General features: G+C 37.9%; 1 protein-coding gene across 1 annotated transcript in view; it reads left to right on the top strand.

Annotated features, from left to right (window-relative positions):
- The first annotated feature begins 612 nt into the window (after positions 1-612).
- Positions 613-12025, top strand: part of LOC121375776 — a 25149-nt gene continuing 13736 nt past the window's right edge. The window contains exon 1 of the mRNA XM_041503405.1: positions 613-2315. Within this exon, the coding sequence (XP_041359339.1) occupies positions 710-2315 (1606 nt within the window). The 5' untranslated portion in view covers positions 613-709. The remainder of the gene's footprint in view (positions 2316-12025) is intronic.

Raw genomic sequence — 12025 nt, 5'->3', positions numbered from 1 at the left:
TTATTTATACATTTTTAAACGCAAAATAATTTTTATTCAGGCCATTTTTCACCAAATGCATAGAATAACGGGAGGTTGTTTTGGGTTTGGTTTTTTTTTATAGTTTTTTAAAATAATTTTTAATCATTGGGACCTAAATAATTAATAGTTTACTTACCAACTAATTTATTAATGAAAGTAAATAATATTCATATATATGTGCATTTTTTTCTTCCCCCGAATGCATTCCTTGTAATCGATAAAAGGCTATATTATCTCATTTAAGTTGGACTATTTTCTGTCTGACCATCTATTATTTGCTTATTAGGCTACATTGCCCACAGGCCGTTGACGTAGCGTTAGTTTTGTTTGGGCACCATCTCGTGCTAACGTTACAGTATGATGAAGAGTCTATTTGAAAAGAAATGTCGATTGTCTTTGACTGGTAACAACATGATATTCTTATAATCCGTCTTATTATTATATTTATGGTCTCTGGCTGTATCACGACTTTGCAATACACAATTATACAGTTGTATAGAGTTATCTTCCTGACAGAAGTCTCTTGTCAGTGAGTACAGTATATATTGATTGACCCCTGACCTTACAGCGATGGTGGATATTGATCGAGAAAGGGTTTGTGCGTAAAAATTAATTCGAGATATTTCTACACGACACTGTCATGCTGATTTTTCTGTCTTGTTGCTTTTAGGAGGAACCCGAGGAGTCGATGGCACAAAGTCCTGACAGGTATAAATCGCCACAAGAAAAAAGACTCAGCATCGAGAACGTGCGACATGTCGGCCTAACTCAAGACGCCAAGACGAGCAGCCGACAACGAGTAGAGTCGGCTGAAGACAGAAATATACCACATACTCAAGTTCCTCAGCGACATTCAGGTACTGTAACTAACCAACAACCAACAGTGTCAAAAGCTAAAAAATCTGAAAATAACGGTGCTAAATCGAAGCCTTCCAATGGAGCTTTTGAGATGGGAATAAAAAGTATGGAAGTCGAGGACGATTCGTTTGTTGTTCAGACAGTGGAGATAATTAAAAGACCTGGCCAGACATTGGGCTTTTATATTAGAGAAGGAAATGGCTTTGACAGACAAGATGGCGTGTTCATTTCAAGAATTCAGATGGGAACTGTTGCAGAAAGTAATGGCTTGCTGCACGTCGGGGATGAAATATTGACTGTAAATAATGTCAAGGTTAGTAAAATGTCACTTGATGACGTTGTTATACTCATGTCAATTCCAAAGAAGTTAGTTTTAACTATTAGGACTACAAGAAATTGCAATAAAAATAAATCATGTCCATCCTTAGCACTGACTGAGAGAGATGAAACACCAATTGTTGTTCTCAAGAAGGGCCGATCATCATCCGCTTCTCAGCTGGAACTAACTGAGAAATGCCCTGATGCCTTTCAATCATATGCTCATCATCCCTTTCATCCATCTGACTATATTTCTAAAAAGGAAACTTGCCATGAAAAGCCTACCTCATCACGTTACGCCAGTATTTTTATTTCCCCTCAGAGAGCAGAAGCCAGACTCTTGGTTGACGAATCTATGGATAGTGGTAATTCCAGTGATGGTTCTTTACCCCGTAGTCATGGAAGCCGTGGTAGTCATGGTAGTCATGGCAGTGGAGATTCAGGACCAAGAGATCGTCCATATGCAAGTGCAGGTATTCAAGACAGTGATATATTAGAAAGTCCAGGTTCCTACCTTAGCCCATCTTCAACCATGTTAAGTCAGTACAGTTTTACTGGTGACAGAGATTATCTAAAATACCTTCTTCCTGAAGGACTTAGCAGGAAATCAACACCAAAGTCTCCTTCAAAGTCTGCAACAATTTCTCCCAATATTCCACTTTTGCGGTCGAGTGGCCATTTGTCGGATGAAAGTCAGGGAATATACAGCAGCAGCTCTGAATCTCCATATGCATCTGCCCAGTCTTACAGAGACTATGTGTCTTACAGAGGATACCATGATGATCGTAAAGCTCAAGAAAGGTTACGAGATCTTCTACATTCCAAATCTAGGTACAACAGGTTGCTTCGGAGTCGTTCTCCAGAGTGCTATAATTCTGATTCGGAAATTATTTATACCCACTCCCGCCCAGTAGATACTAGAGGATTTGCTTCTGATTATGAGACATACGCTGGAGCAATAAGTGATGATGATGGTCCTGTGTATTCTATTCCCCATATTCCAGCTAGCAGCAGTTCGGAGCTTCAGCAGTTGTTAAAGAAGTTCACAACTCTGTCTCAGGAGTTGCAGCAAGAACAGTGCAAGTTACAACGTCAACTTTCAGCTAGAGACAAGTCAAGTAAGTTACTCATTTATACATATGTGTACATCAGTGTTTACAGGATTTTTGCCAGAAGGTAAAACGGGTATAGCGCCATACCCAAATTGTTTTGCAGATTTTTTTTAAGTTAACTTTTCACAAAATTAATAACTCTTATCATTACTGTATGATTTTCTTAACCCTAACCCTTTTCTTTCTGTCGACTGTGGTTGCATTCAGCACACACATTGTAAATATTCATTTCCATAGTGCCATACCCAAAAATCCATTTCTGGCAGAAACACTGGTTTACTAGGTAAAACAGACACATACAAATTTGTCTGTAAGTACATCAAACAGTACTGGGATGTCATACATAAATGAGTCTTTTAACTTAGCAGTGTTCGAGATTAACAATATCCCGATATCCCGGGGATACCAGATTTTAATTTTGGATACCAGACTTCAATAACCTAGTATCCCACCGGGATATCATATAATGGTTGTGGTTTTTTTTAATCCTGCTTTTTTGTTTTTCGCTGAAACAATGAAAGTCGTCATTTACTGGTGAAGTTAAGTAACAGTGTCATCCAAGTTTGTTACGATGTTATTTATGAATTTCATTTAAGTGGGATACTAAATTTTCAGGTGGGATAGCAGATTTTGAAATGTTAGTATCCAACTGGGATACTGCCCAAAATATTTAATCTTGAACGCTGACATACTGTACATGCACCTGTATGTAGCCTACTTCTGTGCTTAATTAGTATAAATTTACAGGCCCCTGAAAATTGTGAGAATAATTATTTTGTTTGTGTACCATCACTTGTATATGTATGCCTAATTATATATATCTTTCAGAGAGGTGGTGGTGGTCAGGGAGTGCATGTGCGGGAGCATGTACTTTTAGAATGAAATGCAGCCTTTCTGCTAGAAAATAATTTGATCGTACCTAATAAAAACAAAACAGATCAAAAGTGCTATTTCTAATACTAAATGTATGTGGTTGTGCGTTTGAAATGTTTTTAAATCCTCCACTGCATTTTATGTACTTTGACAAATTTTAAACAGCAGTTTTATAATAATCTATTGAATTTTGTTTTTAATGTATGGATCCATTAATTTTCTAGATTTTAGGGTAAGTAATTTTACCCTTCTTACCCTCTGACAGAATCCCTGAAGTGGACCTTTGGCATCAGAAATTTATCTTTTTCATTAAAAAGAAATGGACATACATGCAATATGATGGCAGTTTTATTAACAGTTACTTTTTCCCATTGCACACTGTGTCATATGCTTGAATTCATACAATGCTTGCATGCACACACTCATTTGCATATTATATATATGAATTAGCATAGTGCCTAATCGAAGGATAAAAAAAGTGTGACATTCATATATTAAGAAGTTTGTCATCTGCGATTTGTAACTGATTTTGGCATGCAAGTTTGAGCTCTGCGGTATTAACACATAAATCAATATGTCTAGAAGATCTGCAGATGGATTCACCGACACGTTTCTCATCACCGTTGATTTTCTCCTAACACGGCAGACCATTGAGCAGTGATCACTTTCACTGGCAGTTTGTCAGGGGCCACCTTGTGCCGGAGAAATATTATCCGCAAACTCAAGCTCCATGGCTCGAGGAAATCTTGAGAATTCTAAACTCTGCTGGACAAATAAATAAGCACCTAAATGTTATGGTAGCTTGTGTCCATCACCCAACATTTCCTGAAATCAGAGGCCAATGCTTGTTGCAGATCTTAGCCACTGAATATAATTATAATCTCGTGGGCAGCACTGTGATTGGTAATGGATTGTTGCATTCGGCTCTCTTACATGTAATTTTCTATGATATAATGGAAAATGAATGTCATAGACAGAAGATGTTGACTGAGGAATGACCATGCATCTTTTTTGTAGCTTGGGTGGAATGGATATCAGGGCTACATTTATGTACATATATGTATGCACTGTCTTGTCTATGGGAAAAATGCATACATGTATACATATGTACATGTATTCATGTATACTCCTCAAAGTTTGTTAAAGATCATGCATTCCAGATAACCAGATAATACAAATGTGCAACAGGTAAACAGGTAATGACTGGAAAATTGTAACAAACCATCCATTTTGAGAGGGTGAAAATCTGTCACAAAGGGTTATTTCTTGTTCCAGCCAGTGCATCACGACAGGTATATCAAAGGCCATGGTATGTGTCGTCCTGTCTATGGGATGGTGCATATATAAAACATCCATTGCTACTAATGGAAAAATGTAGCAATTTTCCTTGCAACGGCTATATGTCAGAATTATCAAATGTTTGACATCCAATAGCCATGATTAATAAATTAATGTGTTCCAGTGGTGTCATTAAACAAAACAAACTAACATTTTGTATGGTCAAATTTAATGTATGGATCCAGTATTTCATGTATATGTCATAATTATGTAAGTATCTGTCATTGTTCCTTCAAGCATGACATGGTGGTCAGTTTGACCAACCTAGCTGATCCCTTCCCAGACCATCATTGACCCACTATCATAACAGTCATGCATGTTCATCAGTGCAAGCATTGTTAATTGTAGTGCTTAGTGCTTTCTCCACAAACTGGCATCAAAGCATGATTATCAGTAAAATAACTGGGCTTGACAGTGAATTAAAGACAGGTCCCTCGTCTGCCCATATCCATTGGATATCATGTTGACTAACAAACATTGCTGGGGATGCAAAGTCTGCATAGAAATACTGGTCCCATTGGCATTATTTCTTAGTGTTGTAGTCGCCATGAATGGATGTCATCATACCTGAATCACCAGAATAATGATCCTCACACTGGCTTGTTCATCTCACGTGATCCCAACATGCATCCTGGACACAGAATTGTTGCCTGGCTGAAACTACTTATATACTGATGATATTGTGAAGAGCTGAGCTGTCAATCATGTACCTCCCATAGATGTTAGTGTTAGATGACATCGCTGATGTGCTTAATTGTGCCATTTTAATGTCTAACTGTTTTTGAATGCCAATTTATTTCAATAATATCACACCTGTAGGTGAGTAAAAGGGTGAGCACATATATACTAACATGTAAAATAAGGCCAGTTTGGCCACACCACTGTTTAATTCAAGCCCTGTGATTCTGGTAAAATTTGACAAAAACTGAGTCTTGATGGTTGGTGAACATTATACATACATGTACTTGAATGTTGTATCAGTTCATTTGCTGTGGTCTAGGGTGTCTTAATTCATATGTAAGTGAACTACAGTATGGTTAAAATTCACTGGATAGGTACATCATAGCAGATAGTTTAGTATTTTTAATTAACAATGGGTCTGGTACGTGTTTATTATGGGGGTGTGAGACATAGCCCAGTGGTTAAACGATTGGTCTCGGATCAGTCCTTATCAGTGGATCCATTGGAAATGTCTCCTGCACATGCAAAAGAGAGGAGTGGGACGTAGCCCAGTGGTAATGTGCTCGGTCGGTCTGGGATCGATCCCAGTCAGTGGGTCCATTGGAAATGTCTCCTGCACATGCAAAAGAGAGGAGTGGGACGTAGCCCAGTGGTAAAGTGCTCGGTCGGTCTGGGATCGATCCCAGTCAGTGGGTCCATTGGAAATGTCTCCTGCACATGCAAAAGAGAGGAGTGGGACGTAGCCCAGTGGTAAAGTGCTCGGTCGGTCTGGGATCGATCCCAGTCAGTGGGTCCATTGGAAATGTCTCCTGCACATGCAAAAGAGAGGAGTGGGACGTAGCCCAGTGGTAAAGTGCTCGGTCGGTCTGGGATCGATCCCAGTCAGTGGGTTCACTGAGCTATTTCTCATTCCAGTCAGTGTACCACGACTGGTATATTAAAGGCTGTGGTATGTGTTATCCTGTCTGTGGGATGGTGCATATATAAAAGATCCCATGTACTTATGGGAAAATGTAGCAGGTTTTCTCTCTAAGACTACAATATGTCAAAATTATTAAAGGCCAAATTTACGAAGCCTGTTTTTCTTAAACGCAGGTGTTTAAGCTTTGTAAATGTATGTAGTTACACTCGTGTAAGTCTAAAACAAGCTTTGTAAATGTATGTAGTTACACTCGTGTAAGTCTAAAACAAGCTTTGTAAATGTATGTAGATACACGCGTGTAAGTCTAAAACAAGCTTTGTAAATGTATGTAGTTACACGCGTGTAAGTCTAAAACAAGCTTTGTAAATGTATGTAGATACACGCGTGTAAGTCTAAAACAAGCTTTGTAAATGTATGTAGTTACACGCGTGTAAGTCTAAAACAAGCTTTGTAAATGTATGTAGTTACACGCGTGTAAGTCTAAAACAAGCTTTGTAAATGTATGTAGTTACAAGCGTGTTAGTCTAAAACAAGCATTGTAAATGTATGTAGTTACAAGCGTGTTAGTCTAAAACAAGCATTGTAAATGTATGTAGATACACGCGTGTAAGTCTAAAACAAGCTTTGTAAATGTATGTAGTTACAAGCGTGTTAGTCTAAAACAAGCATTGTAAATGTATGTAGTTACAAGCGTGTTAGTCTAAAACAAGCTTTGTAAATGTATGTAGTTACACGCGTGTAAGTCTAAAACAAGCTTTGTAAATGTATGTAGTTACAAGCGTGTTAGTCTAAAACAAGCATTGTAAATGTATGTAGTTACAAGCGTGTTAGTCTAAAACAAGCATTGTAAATTCGGCCCTAAATGTTTGACACCCAATAGACAATCATTTATACATCAATGTGCTCTAGTGATGTTATTAAACAAAACAAACTCATTTTTTATAGTGGTTAACTTATGAGAATTTAGGTCAGTGCATGTGTATATTGTGACTCCCTTAGAAGGTGTAAGACTTCTCTCTCACTGACCAGTAACAAGCAAGTTAACATTAACCCACTCAAGTTTTTAGATTGCACTGAAGCCAAGCCGATAAGTGTGGTGCCAAACATACAAAAGCCCAAAATAATTATACCCAAATTGAGTATGAATATGCTGACCTCAAAACATTTCATGTAAAAACAAACCACGGTTCAGACAAACCCACTCTCAGGGTTTCTGCCAGAGGGTAAAATGGGTATGACACCATACCCAAATTATTTTACACATTTTCTTTTTAGTTTAACCTTATGACAAAATTAATTACTCTTATCATTACTACATTACCATATGATTTTCTTAACCCTAAACCTAGCCCATTTTCTTTCTGTTGGAGGCCCTCAATAAACCCTGTTCACTGTGGTTGCATTCAATTTTATAGTGCCATATTCAAAAATTTCTTTCTGGCAGAAACACTGACTCTCTTGGGGCTCAAACCATTTTTGTTACAGTGCAGTATTAGGCTAAATTCACGTACATATAGGTGTCTAGGGATGATGTAGGGACTATAGGGTACACTAAGTTCATATGAACACCAACCCACCCCATGTCCAGACGACACTATGCCCCTTAATACCCATGGAATTTACAAGGGCAACAGCAATGCTACATGTATGTCGAAAAGCTATTGCAAAATTTATCTGCAATTTCATTTTTATCACCAGGTATTTACATCTAGTTTTTATTATTTGTACAAAATTGTTGTCACAAAATGATCTGAATTTCAAGGACTGAGGCATGTGGCATGGCACTGTTTGTAAGGCCTAGCTAGCTGGCATTATCTAACAGGTCAGTTAGGAGTATCGATCCTGCAACCTATTATACGCCAGCTGGTTAGTCCTTTACTGAATTGCATCCCAATCCATATTGTTACTATTACAGAAAGCTTAAGACCATGTATGGCTTTCGACTGTCTCACTCATGCATTTTTGTAATGGTTCTCCATTGTTATTCATTAGCAGAAATAATATAATTGGCATTTTGTCGATTTCCCCTCCATCTTGATACTGTTGGCAATTGGCAATTTGTCTGCTTCAATACTCTTACATGCTTGTGTACTCTTCATACATGTATGCTTGTGTACATGTAATACACAGCCTTGGTGCATCAACTCAAAGGTTGTAGTAAAGTTAAAGTTTATTTGTTTCATGTCACCATTACAGCACATTGATTTATTAATCATCGGCTATTAATGGATATCAAACACTTGGTAATTTTGGAAATTATAATGAAGTCTGGCAGTAACCTGCTATAATATTCATTAACAGCAAAGAATATTTTATATGTAGTTTCCCACAGAGGACAGCACATACCACAGCCTTTGACATACCAGTCTTAGTTGTGTATGTACAGTAATTAAGCTGTCAGACTTTTAAAGGCTGAGAGGTTTACACCGGCCTCGGTGGCGTATGGGTTAAGCCATCAGACATAAGAATGGTAGGTACAGGGTTCGCAGCCCGGTACCGGCTCCCACCCAATCCGAGTTTTAACGACTCAATGGGTAGGTGTAAGACCACTACACTCTCTTCTCTCTCACTAGCCACTAACAACTAACCCACTGTCCTGGACAGACAGCCCAGATAGCTGAGGTGTGTGCCCAGGACAGTATGCTTGAACCTTAATTGGATATAATCACGAAAATAAGTTAAAATGAAATGAGAGGTTTACAATCCTAGCTATTAAAGGCTTCCACCCAGAGCAGGTTGTAACAGTCAGTGGGTATAGACTAGCTGTCTAAGCTATAGGCCACCATCATGACCCCTCTCTCGATCACTAACCACTAACTCCCTGTCATGGAAAGTCAATGAAGGAAGCTGAATGTGGGCCCAGAACAGCATGCTTGAACTTTAATTGGACATGTAACTGACTATGAATAAAAGATGCAGCTTCACTAATTGGCCACATACCAATATCACACTTATCAATGAATCTTTGTATTCTGATGCAACACATGTATCAATGAAATTAATTCAAACAATACTGTAAACATATTCAATGCTACAGAAGTATATTCAACTGCTGTACATCCATTTCTAAAATAAGTAATAAAATTTTATTATAAGAATTGTCTACCATTATTTTTCAGTTCATGCCAGTATGAACCAAAAGAACAAGGTGCATACTTTTGTATAACTATACTCAACTATTTAGCAATTTAGAATTGTGTAATATGTGTATGATGTCAGATGCAATACTGAACAAAATATTTCTAGCATTGTACTTTTTATTCCTATAATACTAAATTATATTACACTAGATGTAACCCATGGGTGCTTTATATAACGTTTGGATGAGATGTGGCTAGCATACCAAATACAACCGTCCTGCAGATAGCCAGCCATCATTATATAGCCAGCCATCATTATATAGCCAGCCATCATTATATAGCCAGCCATCATTATATAGCCACTCCTGTGTTAAGTGACAAAGATGGCAGCTTTCATTGTCATTGTATTTGTGGAATTCATCTTTGTAAGCAATATTTAACATGATGGTTGTGCATGGTGTTGGAAGTCAACTGGACCTGAGCACAAAATGATCTTTGTGAAGTACAGCAAATCAAAAGAGGAAATTAAAGCGATGAGAAACAGTTAAAAAAGCCTTGCACATTATATTAGTATAGATTCAGTGCCAAACAAATATATTCAAATACATCCTATTTGTAAAATACTGTATAAAACAAAGTATAAATATAAGAATTGACAGCCATTATTTTGTTTTGGTTCATGCATGCAAGGAGAAGTTTATGTATGAACCAAAACAAATAATGTGCCCACTTTTGTATGACTCGTCTACTGTTTAACATTTAAAGGGACATACCCAAGTTTCAGCTCATGAAAATTAACACTAAGGTTGTTTAATCTACAGACCTGTAACACATTTGGATAAAGTTACAATAGAGTGAAACATGAGTGACTTTGAAATGGTGAAATACCCTCTAAAAATAGACTGAAACTTGACTCCATAATCGTTACCTCTCAGACACACATGTGTTTTTAAAAATATTAAAAATGCATTTTGTAATATTAAAAACACCAGGATGACCAAAAACACCTCAAATGTACGGAAATGGACTATCTAAACAATAAAATCTAAGTAAAGTATGATTTCAGTTATCAAAAATGGCTCTAATAGTAATAAATATGCCACAGTGTTTAAAAACTAGGGTATGTCTCTTTAAGAATTGAGACCGGCCACGGTGGCGTCGTGGTTAGGCCATCGGTCTACAGGCTGGTAGGTACTAGGTTCGGATCCCAGTCGAGGCATGGAATTTTTAATCCAGATACCGACTCCAAACCCTGAGTGAGTGCTCCGCAAGGCTCACTGGGTAGGTGTAAACCACTTACACCAACCAGTGATCCATAAGTGGTTCAACAAAGGTCATGGTTTGTGCTATCCTGCCTGTGGAAAGTGCAAATAAAAGATTCCTTGCTGCTAATCGGAAAGAGTAGCCCATGTAGTGGCGACAGCGGGTTTCCTCTCAAAATCTGTGTGGTCCTTAACCATATATCTGACGCCATATAACCATAAATAAAATGTGTTGAGTACGTTGTTAAATAAGACATTTCTTTCTTTCTTTAAGAATTGTGTAGACTTGTGATCAATGAAACTTGCATAGCAGACAGCAATACAACACAATACTGAACAATATGTTCCCTGCATTGTATTTAAAGTACGATATACTAGATTATATTACATTTAGTTCATATACCCAACATGGTACATACAACATACAGCCAAAGCTGCAGCTGTGTTATGTCAGCTGTCCAGTGTTCATGTAACATTACAGTATCCATGTGTGGCCAGATACTTGTTAGCACCATCTGATGGACTAAATTGTCCATAATAATCATGTCAGCACACTGAGCTAGAAACATATTAAGCTAATCATGATGTTAGCTAATAATGAGAAAGCAAACATATTTTTCCTCCAACTGACATTCATGATCGGTTACTGTCTACACGGGGAATTGATGTCTTTGTCACAGGAGCCTTGGTTGTGCTTACGCTGTCCATGCTGCATTATGAAGATGAAATAGCCAGTCGGGCGCATTGATTTTTGTAGTAGTATTTCTCAAGTATTGGACTTAAATTGATTTTTTATTTTTTGACTTATGTCTGTAGGAGTTGCTCTGAGTATATAGAAATGTTATGTGTACATTGTTAACACACTATAACAGGGTTAGCTCTGGGCGAGGTGAACACTCTGACAAGTTATCTATTAATTTTTTTTAATTGCAGTAGCTAGCCCAGTTTGATTCTATACAACAAAATCATTTCAGGCAAGCACTCTACTGTGTGAGGTAGGTCATGCTTACTTTAACAGTGGTATGACAGAATAGTTTGAAATTAATAAATTTCCAGTGATATAATTGCCATCTTGGTATTAGCTCAGTGGTGTTAAGAGGGTGAGACAGACATATAGCTCAGTGGTATAGCTCTCAGCTGACACGTGGTCAGTTTAAAGTTACCACCAAGTGTTAAGAGGGTGAGACAGACATATAGCTCAGTGGTATAGCTCTCAGCTGACACGTGGTCAGTTTAAAGTTACCACCAAGTGTTAAGAGGGTGAGACAGACATATAGCTCAGTGGTATAGCTCTCACCTGACACGTGGTCAGTTTAAAGTTACCACCAAGTGTTAAGAGGGTGAGACAGACATATAGCTCAGTGGTATAGCTCTCACCTGACACGTGGTCAGTTTAAAGTTACCACCAAGTGTTAAGAGGGTGAGACAGACATATAGCTCAGTGGTATAGCTCTCACCTGACACGTGGTCAGTTTAAAGTTACCACCAAGTGTTAAGAGGGTGAGACAGACATATAGCTCAGTGGTATAGCTCTCACCTGACACGTGGTCAGTTTAAAGT

The sequence above is a fragment of the Gigantopelta aegis genome, chromosome 6 (genome assembly GCF_016097555.1).
Source record: "Gigantopelta aegis isolate Gae_Host chromosome 6, Gae_host_genome, whole genome shotgun sequence".
Taxonomy (NCBI): Eukaryota; Metazoa; Mollusca; class Gastropoda; order Neomphalida; family Peltospiridae; genus Gigantopelta; species Gigantopelta aegis.
This window is presented reverse-complemented; position numbering and strand designations above follow the sequence as displayed.